This window comes from Lepus europaeus, chromosome 9, assembly GCF_033115175.1.
Source record: "Lepus europaeus isolate LE1 chromosome 9, mLepTim1.pri, whole genome shotgun sequence".
Taxonomy (NCBI): Eukaryota; Metazoa; Chordata; class Mammalia; order Lagomorpha; family Leporidae; genus Lepus; species Lepus europaeus.
In genome coordinates this window covers 37,877,322-37,900,896 of record NC_084835.1, presented here as the reverse complement: position 1 = coordinate 37,900,896, position 23,575 = coordinate 37,877,322, and the positions used below count along the sequence as shown (strand labels likewise).

General features: G+C 49.3%; 1 protein-coding gene across 5 annotated transcripts in view; it reads right to left on the bottom strand.

Annotated features, from left to right (window-relative positions):
* Positions 1-1,901: 1,901 nt before the first annotated feature.
* The window catches only part of ATXN7 (ataxin 7), a 171,519-nt gene continuing 149,845 nt past the window's right edge, over positions 1,902-23,575 (bottom strand). For 4 of the 5 annotated variants that reach the window (XM_062201198.1, XM_062201199.1, XM_062201200.1 and 1 more), the window contains 7 exons: positions 22,643-22,725; positions 14,475-14,740; positions 12,555-12,753; positions 12,065-12,186; positions 5,488-6,523; positions 4,717-4,783; positions 1,902-2,367 (listed from right to left, as the gene is read on the bottom strand). In XM_062201198.1, coding sequence (XP_062057182.1) covers positions 2,258-2,367; positions 4,717-4,783; positions 5,488-6,523; positions 12,065-12,186; positions 12,555-12,753; positions 14,475-14,740; positions 22,643-22,725 — 1,883 coding nt within the window. In that variant the 3' untranslated portion in view covers positions 1,902-2,257. The remainder of the gene's footprint in view (positions 2,368-4,716; positions 4,784-5,487; positions 6,524-12,064; positions 12,187-12,554; positions 12,754-14,474; positions 14,741-22,642; positions 22,726-23,575) is intronic. The other variant, XM_062201202.1, reaches the window with a different exon arrangement.

The window sequence follows — 23,575 nt, the reverse complement described above, 5'->3', positions numbered from 1 at the left end:
GTTTTAAATGGTCTTAATTGTTCATCATAATAAAAAGTTGTAGGAGAAAATAAAATATTTAAACAACAGTCTAAAATTTAATAGCACTGTTTAGAATAGGTCTGTTTGTGGCAGGCAGAATCCAAAATGGCTAATTTCCTAATCCCGATGCTCCACTGTGTTACCGGGAGACATAATGAAATTCAATTAAAACCTCAGTCTTAGAAATTAAATGATCAACACTTGCTAATCTAAATATCTACATTATTCTGAATCAACTTGCTATCGTGGATCCTATTCACATCTTTCGGAACAACATGATCCGTCTGTAAAATCCATCACTAAAAGCAACTTTATTTATAACCATCAAGTCCCCTTGGCTCTGAAAATAAATTCTACCCATACCCCATTGCACTTGTCACCAAGGAATCGACTAGGTACGTTCTGATTCCCTCTTGACCTCCTCTCTCTCCTCCCCAACCAGGATGGGACAACCAGGCTGATTTTTCCTACCTAGACCTACCCGGCCCATCCATGCTGTCTTCTGACTAAGCTCTCCTATTTGTATCATTTTAAAAACATTTACTGATTGTTTGCATAATAAGTGAACCAGATACTATTCTCCCCTTCCTTAAAAAAAAAAAAATCAGTTATTTTACATCAATTTATAGCTAAAGTATCTGCATAAAGTTTTTGTTTTCTTACAGAATAAGAATAATCCCGTAGCAATTCACATTATTAGGCTGGTAACCAAGTATTTATTCATTCTACCTGTTGTTGACTTGAAATTCCCTGAAACTGAAGTTTGTAACCCAGGAATTAGAGGGGGGAAAAAGGATGCACTGACTGGCTCTGTCGGGGCCGTGGCCAGGGCAACGAGCAGAGCCTTGGAAATTCTACCCTGTGTTCGGCAACTTTGTATGTTCTTCTGAGCTCAAGTGCTTGGTTCTCAGTTCAGGAGCTGTGGGGGTGGAATCACATGTAAAAAGGCCCCAGCTCAGCCTCCAAAGTCAACCACACCTTCTCAAGCAATTCTACTTGAAGGTATTAAGCTCTTTTTTTGGGGGGTGGGATACTAGAAAAAACATCCTGGAGGGTTCCAAACCTCTCTCAGGAAGATGGCTGGCATTAATCCCAAGAAAGCAGGGATGGAGGTCAAGAAATACTAAACACACACCACATTAAGACCTCCACGGAGGCTCACGTACACATTCTCCAACCCCCTTCCCTCGGGGCCTGCTCCCACCCCAGCTGACACACAGGTGACATTCAGCCCCCGGACAGTATCCAGAGAGGGACACGGGGACCGGGACGTGGAGAGTGCCTCGGAAACACTGAAGTCCATCCTCATCATTTCATTTTAAAAGGCAATTTAAAAAAAAAAAAAAAAAAAGACTGCGTAGGACAACCAACCCAATCTGCTAACACTACTTAACACCAACACATCCAGGGTAAGAAAACGCCACCTCTTTGAAACCTACACGGATTTCACCTCTCCCAACAATCCGCCCACCCCCACCCTGATTTGCCTTGCCATCATCAAAACTAGTTAGCGTTTTCTTGTTTTTTGTTTTTGTGTGTGTTATTTTTTTTAATCGCACAGAACTGCTTTTGTACCATGAAAAGTAAGCCTCAAAAATGGTTTCTACTTGCTGTCTGGTCAACCATGGTTTCAAACTGGTTTCCAAGTCAGACACTGGGGCCAGTTTCCTCGGCCAGACTCCTCGCCAGAGGCTGGGCTGTTCTGTCACGGTGCCTGGCACTACGGTCCATATTCCGCTCCTCGAACATGGCTACAGAAATCAAACGCCAAGCTCCTTTCACTAGAAGGTTGCTCTCCTCTGGGAAGTCTCCAGTCCCCAGGGAAGGAGCCAAACTGCTGCAGTGACCTACAGAAGACAGTGTGGTGTTAAAAAAAAAAAAAAAAAAAAAAAAAAAAAAAGACGACGACGAAGAAACCACTGGTGGGAGAGGGAAGAGGGAGAACAGTCTACAGTAACGCTCTTGCCAAAACATTCTTCTCTTCTGCCCAGCCCATCTACTCAAAGAGTGGCTCCACGGATAAGTTAAAAAACAACAAGAACAGAAACTCCTCACAGATTGGTAGCAAGCAGTCCAGACCACTGTAACACTGATAAGAGCAATTCGGTGGCTGAACTTGATCCAGTGTCCTTTAGGAGTACTCACTGCTACAGACACAGCTCCAGGGAAATCCTCATTGAAACAACAGCCCGCAGGCTGCTACCCTTGAAGCCCACGGGAGGCGGGGCAGACAGACTCAAAGGCATCGCGGAGTCCAGAGTGCTGAGTGGAGGTGTAACTTGTCCTCAAAAGTGTCCGGGTTATTCCTCCCAGGGATACTGTCAGCCGTCAGGGACGTGCCTTTGGCTTTCAAGAAAGAAGGGGTGGGGAAACAAGGAAGAGGTAAGTAAGCGGGCGCATGCTGTACTCCCCTGCTGCCGGTCAAGTATGCTCCGAGAGCTACACGCCCACCGCTTCCGGCTCCGGCACGGCAAGATCCCAGCAGCGGCAGCTGCAGAACCTGGCCTCGGCTTTCAAAAGCCTTGCCTGCTTTGGACGCGGCCATTCCAAGTGAGCAAAGTGGCCAGGGGAGACGCAGCCTTGGGTCTCTGGCTGAGAGGAGGCCCTCAGGTCTGCGTCCTCACCGTCCGCGAAGGCACTTCAGAATGTTACCCGAGAACAGCATGAGGTCAGGCAGGTGAGTACACACAGGTGTGACAGCTCTCACCTGACGCGGTGCTCGGGGAGCGGGGACCCTGGCCGGCACGGGGACCTATTTAAAGTGTGCAGTGGCAGAAGCCATGAACAGACTCTTCCCGCCCAGACCCAACTCCTGGGCCCCCCAGCATGTCTCCTTGTTTAGCAGACCTCCAACCAGCTCCGAAAGGCTATCCATTCTCAAGTCAGCTCCACAGCAAACAAGCAGAGGTCCCGAATTCCCAAGAACAGCATTCTTTTTTTTTTTTTTTTTGACAGGCAGAGTGGACAGTGAGAGAGAGAGACAGAGAGAAAGGTCTTCCTTTGCCGTTGGTTCACCCTCCAATGGCCGCTGCGGCCGGCGCACCGCGCTGATCCGAAGCCAAGAGCCAGGTGCTTCTCCTGGTCTCCCATGGGGTGCAGGGCCCAAGGACTTGGGCCATCCTCCCCTGCACTCCCGGGCCATAGCAGAGAGCTGGCCTGGAAGAGGGGCAACCGGGACAGAATCTGGCGCCCCGACCGGGACTAGAACCCAGTGTGCCGGCGCCACAAGGCGGAGGATTAGCCTGTTGAGCCACGGCGCTGGCCCAAGAACAGCATTCTTAAAAGCACTCTCAGATCATGGGTCCCTCTGAGACCAACAAAGGTGTAGGACCCTCCTGCAGATGGACAACTTGAAAACTCTGCTGTCACTTCTTAGGATTCACTGAATCGCTGATCTCTCGTCCCGGGCCTCTCCTAGGAGCTGGGCAGCATAAAGTCTTCTACTGAACGGGGGAAATCTTTCTCAAGCACAAACTTAAGCTGAAACTGATTCTAAGGAAAAGAACCCAAAGCAGTCTCCCAAGACTGAAAAATCAGAGGCAGCAAACAGGCAGTTCATGCGCCCAACATGGCCAACATACAGGCTTTATACAGGGCAAAGGCTGTGATGCAGCAGGTTAAATCCTCCACCTGCAGCACCAGCATCCCATATGGGCACCAGCTCTAGTCCTGGCTGCTCCTCTTCTGATCCAGCTCTCTGCTCTGGCCTGGGAAAGCAGAAGATGGCCCAAGTGTTTGGGCACCTGCAACAGCATGGAAGACGCGGAAAAAGCTCCTGGCTTCTGGCTTCAGATGGTGCAGCTCTGGCCATTGTGGCCATTTGGGGAGTGAACTAGCTGATAGAGGACTTTTCTCTCTGTCTCTCCCTCTCACTGTCTGTAACTCTACCTCTCAAATAAATAAATAAAATTTTAAAAAAAGAATGCTTTATGCATCTGTATCTAGCAACATATCTATATATTATTGAATATGAGAGTACTTAAAAAAGTTTGTGGAAAGGTACAGGCAGAAGTTAAATTTATTTCGGTGCACAGATATCTGAAATCCATTGCAGTTTTTTATAATCTACATTTCAAAATCTACATTTCTTTAAAAACAGCCAGATTCCAGAAGTAAGCCCAAATCTGCAGGTGTTCTTTACAATTGGTAGCCAGTGTCTGCACGCAGCTGCTCCATGTGGTGAGGCGCCCAGCGCCCCCCTTCCACGGGCAAAGTCACTTGGGGCTGTGTCTCACAGGCTCTGGCCTTTGGGCCGTGAGCTGGCAGTGAGGGGCACACTTTATCTACGTGCAGACAGCGGGCTCCCTAGCACAGACATGAGGCGGACCCTGCCGCGGCCAGCCACGGCTCATCCACGCTCCCGGAGTTTGCACAGTCATGGGTGCACCCATCACCCACTGCAAAGAGTAAACTCTGACTAAGAAATAAAGCACAATGTTCACCGTTGCAGCGATGTCCTGCTCAAAACACCAACCACCACCCAGGTGGCTTTAAGTCGAGCAGCTCCCTGGGATCCTGGGTATTTCCCCCAGCCCTGGGGCCCACAGTACAGATTCACACCAACAGTATAGGGAACCAACGTCACAGGAGAAACTTCTCGGTAGTTCTCAAACAGCCCCAAGCTGGCATTGGAGTCAAGTTTCACAGATAAGCAAGGGGGAGGAAAAAAAACCAACCATAAAAAAAGAGCCTCACATTTTAAATCGGGGCTCTGGGGTGCTGCTGCTGGCATTCCTGTTCGTAAGCAGGGTGAGGAGATGTCCTGATGAATGAAATAACAGGGTGAGAGATGAGCTGAAGTCAGAGCCAAGCAAGCTGGAAACAGCTAAAGGCAAGAAGGTCAGGAGAAAACAGTAACGGTGGGAGAAATGAACAGGCAAGACCCCGCACAGGAGATAAACCAGCTGACACCCACCTAGGCACTGTTCTACTATGAGCCGCACTCAGACTTGCAGGGAGATTTTACTCTGCTTTGCCTAGGCTGAATCCTATTTTCCTGTCTACCTCATGAGCAGGGAAGAGGAAACATTAAGTGAGACTTAACCAGCGCCACCTGCAGCTCTTCAATGGGAAAACCTAGGTTAACTCAGGACATCACTGCTTTCTAGAACTTTCTGCGGGGGAACACACCGCCTGCTTCCCCCGGAGCAGCTCAAGGACAAACCTTGGGGGCTGCAGGAGGGCCTCCCTTGTGGTTCTGACTGGGCTCAGTCCTTTTGGCTGATTGCCTTAGAGCCCTCCCGCCCCGGGAGGGACATCGTCGAAGCCCTCAGAGACCCCGGCAGGGCCGAGCCCGGGCTACCTTCACGTGGTCGGGAGCACTTCCCTTTTTTTTAATAGACAGCATGATACTGCTTATTGGTTACAGGCGAACCAGCCAAGCAACTCGCAGAGCTTTCTGACCTCGCAGAGAATCCCAAGGGAGAGGAAGCAAGGCCTCCCCCGGGCTCAGAGTCCGCTTCCTACCTGGTGCAGAAGGGAACTGTTCGTCAGTCCTGGCGCCCCTGGGATGGTGCTCGTGTGTTTCATGTGGACGTTGTTCATGGCTGGCAATTTGGCAACCTTTGTGGGCTTGCTGCTGTTGCTGACGCTGCTTGAGCCGGGGGAGCACTTTCGCTTCTTTCCTATGAGCTTGTCTAGAGGAGTGTGAGAGTGTGGAAAACTGCCGTGCGAGTTGACGGGCAGCTCGTTGGACTGGTGAATGAACGGACCAAGAGAAAGAGTGGAATCGCTGCTGTTCACCATCACACTCATCCTCTTGATGGATTCGGCGGGGCTCCCACTGGGGGGGCCCCTCCCTGACTGCTCGTGCCGGACGCTCACTGAGTTGGCTTTGTTTGTCACACAGTTGAGGCCAATGCTATGAGAAGACGTGACCGCCGAGGGGAAGGGAGGCCCAGGGTGAGCCACACAGTTTTTCCTAAACGACTCCATGGAATGAGAAGAAGAGGTGGAGGTGGAGGAGGTGGAGGAGGACGTGGTGGAGGAGGAGGAGGAGGAGGAGGAGGTGGAGGTGGAGGTGGAGGAAGAAGGGTGAGCTAACAGTGGGGAAATGTTTTTGCGTTTCTTTCCTGAGCCGCCACTGGTACTGCTACTGGTGTTGTGACAGTTAGTGCTATTACCAGAAGACTCCTTGGGCCTTAAAGACTTGCTGGATTTCAACTTCTGAGGTTTCCTGGACATAGGGGAGGAAGGGACCGAGGAGAGGCCGGAGGGCGTGGAAGGGGACGAGGAGGAAGACGACACCTGTCTCGACTGCAAGCTGCACACGGGATCCACGGCCCCCGAAGTGGCAGGCTGTGCATTCAGTGTGGTTCCATGGGCTGGTACCGATTTGCCACTAGGGGAGATGCAGCTGGAAGGAAGCAGAACCGGGGCTGCAGAGACGGTGGCTGCCGCGAGATAGCCGACTCCACACTGGGATGTCGGCACAGAGTTTGTCCGGTGAGGAACACGCGTGGAGACGGGCGACGTGCTGCTGCTGGGCACTGGTGGGATTTTCCTGAAAAAGCAGAAGGCACAGGGTGCCATTCAACACAGGCACTCACAGAAACCGGACGACGAGAAACACCTCGCCGGCAGGATGGCGGCTGTGCCACACGAAGCCAAGACCGCCGTTTCTCTCCTTCCTGGGGCTCTGAGAGGAGCGGCATGGATGTGCCCCATGCCCACTCCTGTCCCAGCTGTACACCTGCACCTCCCTGACAGCAGGCACCCATCTCCCTTATATCCTGAGAAAACGCCGTGGCCAAAGACTGCGACACACCTCTGCCTGCACTGCACAAATCGTACTCTTAGCAGCCTGGTGTGCTGAGCTGCCACGGACTCCCACCATGTCCTTCTGGACTCTCTACGACTCAGGGAACAAGCCAGCCAAGCCGGCACTGTAGCCCTAGCGCTCAGCCCTGGCGCCCAGCACAATGCCTGCAACACAAAGGCACTCGATGAACTCGGGAGTTCAGGGCCAGCTGACAAAGGGCACGGCCCAATTCACTCACAGCAGTTGGGAGGTTGTGACTATCGGCTGAGCAACTCCACAAGGCAGTAATGGCTGCAGAGCCTGGGGACTTTCAGCCAGTGTTGTATCCTGCTCGTCATGTCTGGGTAGGTCTGATCATAGCATGTAAGAGCTGTTCAAATCCTTAAACCAGGGAGCCCTCCCCATCCACCCATTTTATTCCTGATTTCTTTCTTTGTAGTATTTATTTGAGAGGCCAAGAGACAGAGAGAGGAAGGGAGAAAAGGAAGGGGAAAGAGAGAAGGGGCTCCCATCTACTGGTTCACTCCCCAAAGCTCTCACGGCTGAGGCAGAGCAGATCCAGAAGCCAGAAACCCAATCCAGGCTCCCTTAGTGGGTGGCAGGAACTCAACTTCTTGACCTCCCCCCGGCTGCCTTGCAGGGTATGTATTTGCAGGGAGTTAGAATTGGGCAGAGAGCTGGGACTCAAACCAGGCACTCTGATGTGCTATGTGGAGGTCTTAACTGTTAGCCTAAATACTTGTCCCTTGGCTTTGATTTTTTTTTTTAAAGAATTATTTTATTTGAAAGGCAGAGTTACACACAGAGAGAAGTCTTCCATCTGCTGGTTCACTCCACAGTTGGCTGCAACGACCGGAGCTGCGCCGATCCGAAGCTGGAGCATGCAGGGGCCCAAGCACTTCGTCCATCTTCTACTGCTTTCCCAGGCCATAGCAGAGAGCTGGACTGGAAGTGGAGTAGCCAGGACTTGAACCAGTGCCCATATGGATGCCAGAACCTAAGTTGGCAGCTTTACCTACTATGCCACAGAGCTGGCCCCTGGCTTTGGTTTTTAAATGTGAGTGCACAAATTCTAGAAACTCCTAAGGCAAAATTAAAATGGAACTGACAAAACCAAATGGCCTTGCTGGAAATCAAGTGCCAAGACTACCTTGCCTGCGGTTTCAGGCGGTATCCGTGGCTCATCTAGGTATGACCCGACTGGGGCCCATGCTGCCGAACTGCTTTGCAGGTTCTTTGTAAACATAAGAACATATTAATAAATGGAATTAATGACTAGGTGCCTGTACCTGCTCTAAAACCCCCATCTAATACTGCAGGTCTGGCCTGAAATCAGAGCTCTGCCTGCACATTACAATCCCTTGTGCTCGGAGCTTAAGCCACACGGAGTCCACCTGAGAGTGGAGGGAAGGGGCCAACACTGTCAATGCTAAGTCTCTCCAGGAGAACCTAACGTGGAGCCCAGCCTGAGAAGCTGGGCACTATCTTACCGCAACTCACAGGCAGGACAAGCACTGACATGACCTGCGAGGTTTGCTAGAAATGCCGAATTCCTGGGCCCCGCCCCATACTGACTTCATCAGAATCTATCTCAACAAGGCCCCCAGGTGATTCATGGGCACTGGCATGTTTGGAAACCCTGCTCTAACTAAATCCAGTCCAGACTGTTCAGTCGTTGCAGTGGCTTCCCGTGGCCACCAGGGGGCTAAGGAAGCGGGGGTTAAGGACCAGACTGCCTTTTCATTTTCCTGGAAAAAGGAAAAGGTTCCGTCCAAATGGGGAAGTGGATCTCCCCAAGCAACAATTACTAGTTCCTCCTTAAAAACCTCTTTTAAGTAATTAATTACTTTCTGTACAAATAAAATGCAAAGAAATTTTACATAGTCACACCACCTTGTATTTGCTCACATACACTGTAAAAAGATATACAAGAGGGGCTGCCACTGTGGCATAGTGGGTTAAACGTCTGCCTCCAACACAGGCATCCTATATAGGTGCTGGTTCTAGTCCCGGCTGCTCCATTTCCAATCCAGCTCTTTGCTATGGCCTGAGAAAACAGAAGAAGATGGCCCAATTCCTTGGGCCCCTGCACCCACATGGAGACCCGGAAGAAGCTCCTGGCTTCAGATTGGCCATTTGGGGAGTGAAACAGCAGATGGCAGACCTTTCTGTCTGTCTCTCTCCCTCTCTCTGACTGTAACTTTCCCTCTCAAATAAATAAAATCTTGGCTGGCGCCGTGGCTCACTAGGCTAATCCTCCACCTGCAGCGCCGGCACCTCGGGTTCTAGTCCCGGTCAGGGCATTGGATTCTGTCCCGGTTGCCCCTTTTCCAGGCCAGCTCTCTGCTGCGGCCCGGGAGTGCAGTGGAGGATGGCCCAAGTGCTTGGGCCCTGCACCCCATGGGAGACCAGGAAAAGCACCTGGCTCCTGCCTTCAGATCAGCGCGGTGCGCCGGCTGCAGTGAGCCAGCCACGGCGGCCATTGGAGGGTGAACCAACGGCAAAAGGAAGACCTTTCTCTGTCTCTCTCTCACTGTCCACTCTGCCTGTCAATAAATAAATAAATAAATAAATAAAATCTTTTAAAAAATGAAAAAGAAACTAATGAAAACAGTGCCAGCTCTGGGGGCTGGGTGGGCAGGTGTGCAAGGGACAGGGGTCTGAAACTTTTCACTGTAAGTCTGACTGTATTTACTGTTCTTTTTCTAAGCAAGGGAATGGATTGTTTCAAAAACTTAAACAAGAAGGAAAAACATCTCCTAACCATCCCAGCCTATTCTTAGGGGATGTGGGATGCAGAATAACAGATCCAAACTCACGGAGAGCAGGCAGCTCACAGAAACCACAGGAGCTGACAATGGCCTTGGTGTTATAGCAAGGCTCCAGAGGAAGTGCTGGGCTAATTTCACCTCTGTCCAGAGACTCCATAAACTGACGACGACTGATTACATACTCAAATCCACCCTCCCCCACCCCCTGAACTAACCATAACTAAACTTCTGACAATACAAACTGAAGATTAAGCGGCCACGAAGAGTGCTGGATAAACAGGGACTCTTCCTGGGAAAAAGGGTCAGTGGCTGTCCAGGACAGGACCTGGACCACTGTGCCAAGTTTCCCCGAGTGCCTGAAAAATGTCCCCCGACAGCGGCTCTCCCCTGTGTGTGCACCGCAGAGCTCCCGTGCTGTCTCGGGGCTGCACACCTCTGCTGACAGCACTCCCATGGCGGGGAGCGTTCCACAAGCCCCGGGCCTGGCCGGCGCTCCAGGCTCCCGTCTTCCCGGCCAATGTGCCAGATCATCACTGAGCAACACGGCTGCCACAGCTGTGTTGACTTTTCTGAAAACAAAGGTCATGTTCACGGGAAGGCACGGTGTTCTCCTGCCCGGGAGCCAGTGATAAGGCAGTCAGCCCTCTGACGGAAAGGAGGGAAGCCCAGCGGCAGTGGCCACCTCACGATCCTGCCTTTTCAAAAGTTCACAGCACACACAGGAAAACCCTTCCACACTGGTCACTTGGAACCGAAACCATCTTTGCCCAAACTGTTGGCCATGAGCCACTTACCAATGCAATGCAGAGAAACACGCCGAGTACCCTTCTCCACTCTGAGGAGTGCTAACCCCATGCTTCCGTAGCTCAGCAGAGCTCTCCAGGTCCCACGGGGAAGTCGGAAGCAAGCAGCAACTCAGACATCATGCACCTGAGGGTGTTCTGATGTGGACAGCCACCCAGAAGCCCCAACAAACCTCCTGGATTTTGTCTCGGGCAGAGACCAATATGCCCTCAGAAAGAGGAAGAACCGCCTCTCACCCAGTGAAATACAGGAAGCAATGTGAACGAGAAACGCTGAAAGACACTGCTCCGGACCCTGAAGTCAAAGTGAACCAATCAGGGTACCTCCTCTCAGGGATCCTGATGGTGGGTCTTTGGGTTGAACACTATTCAAGGCCTTAGGCCAGATACCTCTCATTTGCTTAGGAGACCAAGGCAGGGAGGCACACGGATGTACTGGGAGAGTCTATTCAAGGAGGCACCGGTCAATGATGCCCAAATAGAGGATTGGGGATTACTGGATGGTGTCTTTTAGCAAAGCCCAGTGCTCATCAAAGTACATCCCACCCAGCACTACTTCCTCAAGATGCTCCCTCCAGAAAAGTTCCCCCAAGTCAAAAGAGATTGGAGATGATCTATGTTATGTATGACACCCCCAGCTTTCAGAGTTACCAAGCACAGGGCCCATTGAGGGCTCTGAGAAGTCCTGGAGCAACAGAAATGACTTTACTTCAGGAAAAGGCTGCGCTAAATCCTGCTGGCCATGGAACCCTTCTTCTACGGCAAACCCCCCGTACGTGGCAAACACGAGCACCTGGAAACCCAGTGGGGACTTCACCTGCAGTTCAGAGGACAGGGTTCCTCTACCGGAATCCTTCAGCCACTGCCCACTGCCCTGCGACCCGACTTCGGTGTCACCCGGCTCCTGCGGGCCTCTCACACTCACCTTGCGCTACACTCTATTTATGGCGGTTTCCAGAGCAAGCTGCCGTATTCCCTGACTCAAGGCTTCCACCAGTCTGATCCCTTCTGCTGGAAGCGCCTGACCCCACTGTCAAGGCTGTTCTTTGTCCTCCACCCAAGAGGCTGTATTCCGTGCCACCTCTGCAGAGCGCCTTGCCCTGGAGCCCTAGGCCTGCTTTTGTCCTGCCAGCTCTTTATATGGAAACAGACTGCGAGGTCCAAACCCTGACCATCCCACTAACTTGCTCATGGCTCTGTATCTCTGTTTCATTATCTGTAAAAGAGGGTAATACTGTGGTCCTCTCACAGTAACTAGGAAAATCACACATATTTACAAAGTGGCCTGCCATCACAGAACCTCCCAGCAGATGCAAGGACTGCGGGTGCTTGCACAGTCCACCTCACAGAGGCTGTAATCGCCTCACTGCTTCTGTTCACTGTTTTTTGCCTCCCTCCAATCTCAAGTAGACTGTAAGTGCCCTACATGTGGGACTCCGTAGGCCTTGAGCATCAGCACCCAGAGCAATACAGAGAACCTCAAAAAGCTTGTGGACGATCAATATTGTGAAACCACTACGCTGGAGTTTCCAATTACTTCGCACCAAGGAAAATTTACTGCTTGATTGATTTCCCACAGACTTTTTCTCACAGGCAGCTGCTGCTGGGCTGGGGGGCTATGAAGGGCCCAACTCTGCTGAGATAAGCACCCATCAAGCCCGGAGCACACAGAATGACACACTCTCCCCCCGACACCAACACACACTCACTTCCACAGCTGCGCGTTCAGATGCTTCTCCACCATGAGGTTGAGGGCGCAGCGAAGCCGGTTCCACCTGGAGTCAAACACGTAATAACCTCTTCCAATCTGCCGGCTCCCAAATGTGCAAAACTGAAAGAGAGAACACAGCCGCACGTGCATGTGGACTCTGCCAATGGCCTGCAGGCACGCATGCCTGCCTGCCCACCTGGCCAGAGTTCTGTCTCCTTTAAGAATCAGGAACCACAGAGCTGACGTTGAAGACTGGAGGCCTTGAAGCCTGAGACTGACAATGCCCAGCCCTGAGTTTCACGGAGAAGGGAAAGGCGTGAGACATCACTGGATAGATGTGTGCCACCTCTGGGGTGCCCTGTGCTGAGCTGCTCTCACACCTGGACTGCACCCACAACATGTGGGCATGCCAAGGTCCCTGGCACCCCTGCACTGTCCTGACATTGCTGCATGGGGAGGGTCAGCATGGGGGTGGATGCAGAACTTACAGATGCTGGCTGAGGATGATGACCTGAATAATGACAGTCCAGTTTTTCAACAGACTCTTCTTTGTCATCGCCTTCGCCCTCCTCACTGGATAACCGAGAAGCTGGCTCAGTGGCAGGCAGGGGAGGGTGTGGAGACTCATGGACTGTAGGAGGGTCAATGGGGGCACTCCCACCTTGCTGAGCAGGGCAGCCTGGAGGCCTTGATGGGTAGAAAGTGCAGCATAGATTAGATCACATACTTGAGAATCAGCTGCCTGAAGCAGACAGAACAAGGTCTTCACAACCACCCACGGGCAGCCAGCGTTCCACCACTAGCACCCAGGGACTACGGATGCTGACCTGGGTGGCCTGTGGTAAAGGAACTGATCTACAGAAGGGCACACTGGTACACGAAGCGGCTAGCTGCACATAGTGGAAACACTAACGTGAAACTAATCCTCCTTTCCATAGCCCCTTGGGTGGCACGGCCATCTGCCTTCTCCCCAGGGAAAGGGAAATACCTGTGGAAATTAAGAGAATACTTTCTTTGGTATTCTTCAGATTTCCACTGGACTTTAGTCACAAGGCAGTAAGTTAATAGGCAACGTGCTCTTAGCTAATCTAAGAGGAACAGAAGGTGACAGCACTATGGCACATGGCTAGTCGAGAGCCTGCTACTCAAGGGTAAAAATATATTGCTCCTACTTCTGCAGTGGCCCTGTGGTTTCAGAATTAAGTTTCCCTTTGCACAGATGAAAGAACTTCACTGAAGGGGCTAGCAACATGGCATACTGGGTAAGGCAGCAAGCCAGCATCCTATATGGGTGCTGGTTCATGTCCCAGCTCCTTCACTTCCAAGCCTACCCCTTGCTAATGATCTGGGAAAGCAGAAGATGGCCCGAGTCACTGGGCCCCTGCACCCACGTGGGAGACCTGCAAGAAGCTGCTAGTTCCGAGCTTCGACCTGGCCCAGCCTTGGCCATTACAGCCATCTGGGGAATGAACTGGTGGATGGAAAATCTCTTTCTAACTCTTTCAAATAAATAAATCTTAAAAAGAAAAAAGAAGTCACTGAGAACACAGCCAAGGAAAGCACTGCTCAGGGATCTTAGGCTGGGGTCTGACCACATGTGGGGGGCCCCGTCTGACGGCACCCTGGCACACTGCTAAGGAACACCTGGCTCATGATAGGCTCAAGCACACAGTTGGGTTTTCATGGGAGAGCACTTCTACCTTTATGCAGCCACTTCAGGAAATGAACATGTGAGCATAAAATGTCAAGTAACGGCAACAAAAGGCTGGTACACACCTAAAGCAGCTGCCCTTGTTCTCGATGGCTGAAGCGCCTCTCTGCTTTCCCTTCCCTCTGGAAACTGAATACTAAGGTCTTTACTCTGACTTAGTTCCACCATCACTGTCAGAGGGATGTGTATGATACATTCTCATTAAGACACTGTGACCTACAGCTTACCACATTACTTAAATGCTCAAGCTGAACTCCCAAAAGAATGAATGACAAACACGTTAACAAGTGGATGCCGTAAAAACGAAGGCTGAATGCCCATTTTTAGCAAGGATTCTCTCTGACGGGCTTTTTGGGATGCAAAGCTACTGAATGGGCAGCTACCACCAAAGCTGTAAGAAATGTTCCAACTGCCAACACGCACATAGGACTCGATTCTGGCTCTGCTCCACAGGGCTAAGAGACACCTGATATCAAGCAAGTGTCGAGCAGATAAGTCTACCTTTATTCTGCTGCTGGCATTTATAACTGAGAAGAATTCTAGCTGAAACTTACCGATGAGCTCAACCGTTTGTTCGGCTCATAGTTAAGCCTAAGATTTTTTTTCAAAAGTGAGCCTAATACATATTTCTCAAGAGCATGACCGTACTAGGGTTCCTAAGGCGTCTGCAGGTCTGTTCTCTGAAGGTGTGGCTTACCTTGGAAGACTGGGGGTGTGAGGTTTAGGTTTACTAGCTACGAAAGGCTTTGATTCGGAAGGAATCACTCCGTGAGGGTTTTGGTGTGGCTCCTGTGACGTTCTAGGAGGGGCGGGATGCGGGTCCCTGAGAGGCTGCGGTGGTTGCAGAGAGTCCGGATGGCGAATCGATTCCTTTTCCCTGGTTTTGTTTTTGTGCTCGGCTAATAACACATCGAATCGTTTTCTTCTACCCTGGACAGCCCTCCGCTGGGTTAAGGAATGTGTCTACAGACCAAAACAAATACAGAAACTGAAGAATCGCAGCAGAAATTTTCATCTGTCATATATACCAGAACACCACTCCCAGTGAAAAAGCAACCTGCACCATTAGCATACCCAAAGGCTGCTCGGCATTTGATGAGCAAAAAGTCCCGCAGGCATGCTCCTTTCTCCTTAGCTAGACAAGAAAGAAGATCAGATTCCAGCCTCTAAACATGGCAGAATCTGGTGATGGTACCTCCATCAGAAGGAAGCAACGTGTCCACCTGGGATGTGACCAAGTGGCCAACGGCACACACAGGTGACAGGGACTCATGTTTTGTGCCACAACAGCTATTTGTTTATTAGGGCTCTTCCGAATTGTCTTTCAACCATTCACAGCTTTGAATTCAAAAGCAGAAACAATTGTGTCATAAATTACATATCAGATACTGTTGTTTTGCTCACTGCCGGCGAGCAAAAATCAAACACCATTGCTTCTCTCTACTCCTACAAACATGCTACGGAAAGAGAGCAGTGCAGCTCCCCGGATTCTGGAGAGAGAGACTTCTCTAGGCAAGGCAGGCTGGAGAGCAGTGAGAGAACAAAGGCTGAGAACACGGAGACACATAAAGCCCAGCAAATCCCCAAAAGCAGACACTCACTATGGAAATCAACAAAAGGGGAAGGGCAGCAAATGTTTTAATTTCTGAAAGAAACAACAACTTCCCGAGAAAAAGAAATGTCAAATCATGGCAGCCAAAGTCTTAAGTGGGGGAATAAAAAAAAAAAAAACCTGTGATTGAAGCACATCTTCTAAGAAAACATCTGTACTCAACATATTTGCTACTCACTGCCACTTAAATCAAGGGCTGCTCAAAGCCCAGTACTATTTCTAGCAGATTCTAAAGGGAAACGTACAAACTGGAGCTGGTCAGAGATGGCAGACAAGACCAACCACTGGGAAGTGATCCTGCATAACAAGTTAATCTTACCATTCTATGCCGCTGATGGCAAACACACATTGACTTCTGGAGTGGGTGAGTTTATGCCACAGTGGCTCCAATCACATACCCACTAACAGAAGTGAATTCATCTACACTTCCTTCTGCCTTTAGTGTTACACTGTATTAATCCATGCTGAAAGAACTTATCAATACACTGTATTGATACAGTGTAACTTACGTTCCAACATATTATACAAGTACACTGATCTACAAGTTTACATATCATGTATGCTACAATTTACTAACATAACCTACATCCTTAGTAAACATACTGCTACAGCCTACGTCCTCTCAAAATCTAAGCTGCTGGGGCCAGTGCTATGCTGCAGCAGGTTAAAGCTCTGGCCTGCAGCGTCGGCATCCCATATGCACGGCAGTTCAAGTCCTGGCTGATCCACTTCTGATCCAGCTCTCTGCTAATGCGCCTGGCAAAGCAGCAGAAGATGGCTCAAGTCCTTGGGCTCCTACACGCTCGTGGGAGACCTGAAGGAAGCTCCTGGCTTTGGATCGGCTCAGCTCCTGCCATTGCAGCCATTTGGGAAGTGAACCAGCAGATGGAAGACCTCTTTCTCTCTAACTCTTTCAAATAAAATAAATAAATCTTTAAAAACAAAACAAAACAAAACAAAAAAACAACAAACATAAGCTGGCACAATCATATTCAGCTTCCTCTCACGTTTTTACTAATATGTCTTTAATATGTAATATATCCACCAAAAAAAAAAAAAAAAAAAACAAAAAAACAAAAAAACAAAAAAAAAACCACATAACTAAGTGAGCATAAGAACATTTGTTTAGTTCAGTGGTGTAGTAGTACCTCCAAGAATATTTGCCATCCAGATGCTTCAAACAGAAAGTGTGTAAGAACAAGGGGCAAAAGGGTGGGCAGCCAGTCTAGTGGTTAAGATACTAGCTAAGATGCTCACGTCCCACACTGCAACACTGGTGTTCCATATCCAGCTCTGGCTCCTGCCTTCAGCTAGCTTCTTGCTAACGGACACTGGGAGGCAGCAGGGATGGCTCAAGTAACCACATTCTGGTCTCTCATTTGGAAGACTTTGAGTGCTCAGCTCCCAGTTTCAGCAGGCTCTAGTCCCGGCTACTGTGGGCATTTAGCAAATGAAGCAAAGGGTGAGATCAATCTTTCTCTGCCTCTCAGATAATGGTGAGGTTATCATTAAAAAGAGAAAAACAGCACTTTAATCCATGCTGAAAGAACGTATGATGTCCCTGGACCACCTGCCTGTCTCTCCAGACAGATGTATAAACCTCTCACCTCTGAATGTCCCCTGCTGTTGAACACAGGAAAACCTAGCGAATGAAGTAGGCAAAGACAATATTCTCCCAGCTTTGTCTGAAAAGCAAACAATTTCTAGTGAACTCTGACAAACATTCCAAATGGAAACCTGATGATGCTCCACCATCAAAACTCTGCAATTCTGTGGGGCTGCCCACGGCTCACAGGTTACAGGTTACAGGTTGTGTGTGACTTAATCCATAGAGTCCCATACCTTCTTCTTCCTCTTAATGATTCATTAATCTATTTGAAAGGCAGAGTTACAGAGAGGTAGAGGCAGAGGCAAAGAGACAGAGGTCTTCCACCTGCTGGTTCACTCCCCAGATGGCCAGAGCTGCGCTGATCCGAAGCCAGGAGCTAGGGGCTTCTTCTGGGTCTCCCACGTGGGTGCAGGGGCCCAAGGACTTGGGCCATCTTCTACTGCTTTCCCAGGCCACAGCAGAGAGCTGGATCAGAAGTGGAGCAGCCAGGACTCAAACCGGCGCCCATAGGGGATGCTGGCATTGCAGCTGGCGGCTTTACCCACCGTGCCATGGTGCCGGTCCCTGCTCTACACCTTCTAAGGCCCTAGCTCATGGCTATTCATATTCAGAGGCGCTTATCCGGCCTATTCTAACTCTGAGGATATGTAGTTCATCTTGGTGTTTCCACAGCAAGGAACACTGCCCTGGCCAAACATCCTGAGTACAGGCTTTCACGACACAGGCCTCTCTGCTTTCTATAACTCATGAGTGGTAACCTAGTAATCTACTTAACCAATGAATAAGTTAACCTCCATCACCTTGGTTAGACTGTACACTTATTATTTTTTTTGACAGGCAGAGTGGATAGTGAGAGAGAGAGAGAGAGAGAGAGAGAGAGAGAAAGGTCTTCCTTTTTGCCGTTGGTTCATCCTCCAATGGCCGCTGCGGCCGGCGCATCTCGCTGATCCGAAGCCAGGAGCCAGGTGCTTCTCCTGGTCTCCCATGCGGGTGCAGGGCCCAAGCACTTGGGCCATCCTCCACTGCCTTCCCGGGCCATAGCAGAGAGCTGGCCTGGAAGAGGGACAACCGGGGTAGAATCCGGCGCCCCGACCGGGACTAGAACCTGGTGTGCCAGCGCTGCAAGGTGGAGGATTAGCCTGTTAAGCCACGGCGCCGGCCTAGACTGTACACTTAAACAGACAGAAAACATGTCTTGATTTGTGAAGTTCTCTATCATCTGGGAGCCTGTGCCCAGACCCAGGCGACAAAAAGCCCTACCATGACTGAATGGACAAAGGCTGCCAGAGTGACAAATCGCCCTGCAGGAACGGCACAGAAGACACTAGAAAGGCTGTCAGATGAGGAAGTGAAGAGGGGCCAGTGAGGGTGGTAAACAGATCACAGACTATGAGCGAGGGGAGTGAACAGCAGCAAATAACCATACAGTGAGTACAGACAGCACTCAAGAAGAGACTGAGGGGCTGGCACTGTGGTGTAGTCGGTTAAGCCTCCACCTGAGGCACCTATATCCCATATGGGCACTGGTTCATGTCCCTGCTGTTCCTCTTCTGATCCAGCTTTCTGCCGATGGCCTGGGGAAGCAGAAGATGGCTCAAGTGCTTGGGCCTCTGCACCCACGTAGGAGATCCAAGGAAAGCTCCTAGCTCCTGGCTTCGGATTTGCCCAGCTTCGGCAGTTGTGGCCATCTGGGGAATGAACCACTGGGGAATGAACCACTGTCTCTCCTACTCCCTGTCTCTAACTCTGCCTCTCAAATACATCTTTAAAAACAAAACAAACAAAAACACCCAAGAGACCTGGCAGCAACTTGGCAGACATGCAGGGTAGGGGCACTTGGGCACATTTAGCCCTACACATGGAGCTTAACAGTCAGGCCAAAGTGACAGCAAAGAATAGGAGAAGAACTGGCAGATAGGACAGAGTAAGTAAAGGCCTCCTGTGAAAGGGCGGGCCTGAACGTGCACTGCATTTTCTGCAAATTCAATGCTGCACCCATGACAAGCCAGGGTTGAAAGTACAGATTAATTCAACAACAGGCTTAGTTCCACAGCGCACACAGCAATAATACTCTTAGAGGAAAAGAAGAAAAAAAAAAAACATGAGGAGAAAAGGAAAGATGGGAAAGAAATCAGTTCACTTAGCCCAGAGTGACGCTCAGGTTCCTCCTACATTTTGGGTTGAAGAGCTTTTGGAAGTCTCACTGACTAAGGACGAATGGATAAAAATAAATGTGGGTATTCATACAATGGAATATTACTCAGACTTAAAAAAAGAAGGAAACCGGTCTGACATTGTGGCCCAGCTTAACTGGTACCTGCAGGACCAGTATCCTATACGAGCACTGCTTCATGTCCTAGACGTTCCACTTCCAACTTTGCCCCCTGCTCATGTGCCAAGAATAGACAGACCACACACTTGGGTCTTTGGCACTCATGTGGGAAACCCTGATGAAGTTCCAGGTTTTCAGCTTCTACCTGGCACAGCCCCAGCTGTTGAGGATATTTGGAGAATGAACCAGAAGATAAAAGACCTCTCTCTCTCTCTCTCTCTCTCTCTGTCTGTCTCTGTCTCACCCTCTCTGTAACTCTGCCTTTCAAATAAATAAATATATCTTTAGTTAAAAAAAAGAAAGGAGCTTGGAAATTCCATTACAGCAACACAGATGAGTCTTGAGGACACAGTGCTGGTAAGAACTAAGGCAGCCACAGAGGACAAATACCGCAAGATTCCACTTACATGAGGGGACTTCAAAAAGCTTGTGGAAATGCACTAAGAGTAAAAAATATAAATTCTATTTCTCAACTTAAGCATCATCAAATTTAAAAGACTTTTGTAAGCAATGATCCCAGCCATTCAGTCCACCCTATAGAACTGAGAGACCTGGGAATTTAACCATATCAATGTAGTCTTCTTTTACCTGACTCAAGAAAAATGGATGCCCTTTGAAGATGTGCAAACAAAAAAGTCAGAAGGAGCCAAATCAGGATTCGGAGGTGGATGCCAAGTGATTTGGCTTTGAGCCTCTCACTGCACTGCCCTTCTTTGAGGAGAAGGGTGAGCAGCAGTAGCACCTTGCTGGAGAAGGACCCTCTGGGGTCTTTCCTGCTTAAATTTCCAAAGACTCCTCTAATAAGCAGAGGTTATCATTCTCTGGCCCTTCACAAAATCCAAAAGCACAGTGCCTGAGTAGCCCAAAAAACTGCTGCCATGACCTTCGCTCCTGACCAGTCCGCTTGCTTCGACGGCACTGCTTCCACCTTTGGTCGCCAGTGCTTCGACTGTGTTCTGTCTTTAGGATCGTACTAGCAAAGCCGTGCTCCATCTGCAGTTCTAATTCCTTGACAAAAGGCTCCAGGATCTTGATGCCATTTGTTGAAAATTTCCACTGAAAGCTCTGCTCTTGTCCGAAGCTGCTCTGGGTGCAACAGCTTTGGCATCTATTGAACAGAAAGCTGCTCAACTTTAATTTTTCACCAAGAACTGCGCAAGCTGCAGCCACTGCGATGTCTATGGTGTTGGCTACTGTTCTGCAGGTAACCATCAGTCCTTTTCAACGAAGGCACAAATGAGATCTTTTCCCCCTCAAAAATCCATGTCAGTGATGTGCCCCTGAGGGCTTCATCATCATCATCATCATCTCATCCCTTCTGATAATAAGCTACCCACTTATAAACTCATTTCTTTTGGTTCTGTCTTCATAAATTTTTCCAAAGCATTAAGAATTTCACCTTCCTTCCACCCACCTTTCACCATAAATTGGATGTTGGTCCTTCAATTTTAGTAGAATTCATGTTACTCTGAGAGCAGATTTTCAAACTGATGTCTTATCTTCCCTTAGTGCCTCAAACTAGATCCTGTTCAGACATGTTATAACAAGTTAATATGAGTTATTTTGGTAAAAAAATTTCCCGAAATTCGTGCATATCTGGATAAAACGCATTTTCCATGACCTTGCTGAAGACCCCTCCAATGCGGGGCACAAAATAGTCGAATTCCCAGAATCAGTGAGTGGAGTGGTGTTATGAACATGAAGATTCGGCTAAGTAAAAAGTTCCAGAGATCTGCTGTACGAGATCATGTCTAAAGTCAACAAGACTGTACTGTTCACCTGGAACCTTGTTAAGATGGTGGATACCATGATAACTCTTCTCCCCATCATAACATACATTTTAAGAAAGAAGTTAAGTAGGAAAGGAATGAAGGAAGGAGGGACGGAGACCCTGGCTCCAGCCTGTGTACAGGTAAGATTTTATTTTACCTAGCACTTCCTCAAAAACTAGAAAATAAAGCTATTTCAAAATCACAGATGTTAAAAAAGTGATTCTTTAGGGTTTAAAAAATTCACAAATGATTTAAAAAGGGCATCTGGGGTAAAGAAAGTGGAGGTAGTACAGTCCTGAGAGCCAGGGGGGCAGGCAGAGGGCAGATGACAGCAAGTTGGGAGTCACGGTATGGTGCAGGGCTGGAGCACGTCACCACAAATCCCAGTGGAGCCCACCGAAACCGCCACAGCCTTCTACACAGGTCAAAACTACAACAACATAATTAATGTATGCATTCAATTAGTACTGAGATCCAAGGCTGAGCTTGGGGTAGGGCTGCCCAACAATATTAGACATCATGCAACCAAGGTCAGAGTATCTACATCTATGTACATTTTTCCCCCCTGGGAAGAAGGAACTTTTTAATTGAAATTACATATTTAACGGCATTCCGGTCTAATTCCTTTCCCTCAAAGGTTAGGAAGACAAGATCTACACACTAAAATTAAATTAAACTAACAACTACTCAAAAACAAAAATATCCCACCTCTCAATAGTCTAACATTCCCCCAATGGTTGCAGGGGGTGGGGTGGAACAAGGCCTGGATATATAACCTTTCATAACATTTAATATAAAACATCAGCAATCTTTAGAAGGAAACACTAAGTTTAATAACTTTTATCCCCTCCCTTTCCAATTACACACATCAAACTAGTGATTCTAATACTTCTTGAGCCCCACTACAGGGAGTTTGGAGACATTCTTTAGAGGGGAGTGCTCACCTTTGCAGAGGTACACTGAAGCCCCGAAGCCAGCCCACATCAACAATCCTTTTTACAGTCAACACACCACCATTAGCATATTGACATTTTAAAGGAAATCAGCAATGACTTCAGTTCAGAATGGAGAGTCATTTCATTTCCTTAGCTTACAGGTAAGAATATAGTCTGACTAGTATTTTTTCAAAAAACATCTCAAAAGCATAGATTTTAAGAAGTGGTTCTTTTAAAATTTAAGAACCATAAACCATGTATTTTAAGAATATTCACATACACACGAAGACAAATTTTGGATCTATTTTACCTTGGTGCAAGAAAGTCGTCCTGGCCTCTCACAATCAAATTGTTATGCAGAAATATTAAAAGCCTTTGGAAATAACACAACGATCAGGAAAGAGCGCTCTGCGTCTGGTGCTCTTTCAGGATTCCAATAACACACTTCACTTTTTTGTCAATGTGAGGCTTTTTTCATCAGAACTAACTGATTCTCGCATGGACAAGAGCGACCCGCAGAGTGTCAGACACCTCTATGGGAAACACAGGCTATGGGAAACGTGTCAGCAGAGTCGGCAGTGCTCTGCCTGTAAGAGGCCACCTACCTTGCACGTTAAAGACCGGGTACAGGGCTTCTTGGTGTCGAGATCAATGACCCCACAATGGATGTCAGGATCAAACTCTCTTTCTGCCAAAAGCACACAGACAATACATCTAAGTAAACAGATGAAATCTCAAGACAGACAAATTACTGCGTGACTAAAATCACCACACTGTCAATAAATACAAGCGATCTAGCATGTGAGCCCCGCCATGAAGCGGCAGCACTACTAGCACAGTGCGTGAGCCCTGCCTTCCGATGACAGCACAGGTACCGTCCTTAAGGCAGCACTGCTGTACTGCTATACTCAGGAGCGCATCACTAACAAGCTGCTTTTATACCATGCACTCTCAGATGGGCCTTTATTTATTTACTTTTTTAAGTCACACGGGCTCTTTAAAACCAAGAATAGGCCGGCGCTGAGGCTCACTAGGCTAATCCTCCGCCTGCGGTGCCGGCACACCGGTTTCTAGTCCCGGTCGGGGCACCGGATTCTGTCCTGGTTGCCCCTCTTCCAGGCAAGCTCTCTGCTGTGGCCCGGGAGTGCAGTGGAGGATGGCCCAAGTGCTTGGGCCCTGCACCCCATGGGAGGCCAGGATAAGCACCTGGCTCCTGCTTTCAGATCAGCGCTGTGCGCTGGCCGCAGCGTGCTGGCCATTGGAGGGTAAACCAATGGCAAAAAGGAAGCCCTTTCGGGCCGGCGCCGTGGCTCAACAGGCTAATCCTCCGCCTTGCGGCGCCGGCACACCGGGTTCTAGTCCCGGTCGGGGCACCGATCCTGTCCCAGTTGCCCCTCTTCCAGGCCAGCTCTCTGCTGTGGCCAGGGAGTGCAGTGGAGGATGGCCCAAGTGCTTGGGCCCTGCACCCCATGGGAGGCCAGGATAAGCACCTGGCTCCTGCTTTCAGATCAGCGCTGTGCGCTGGCCGCAGCGTGCTG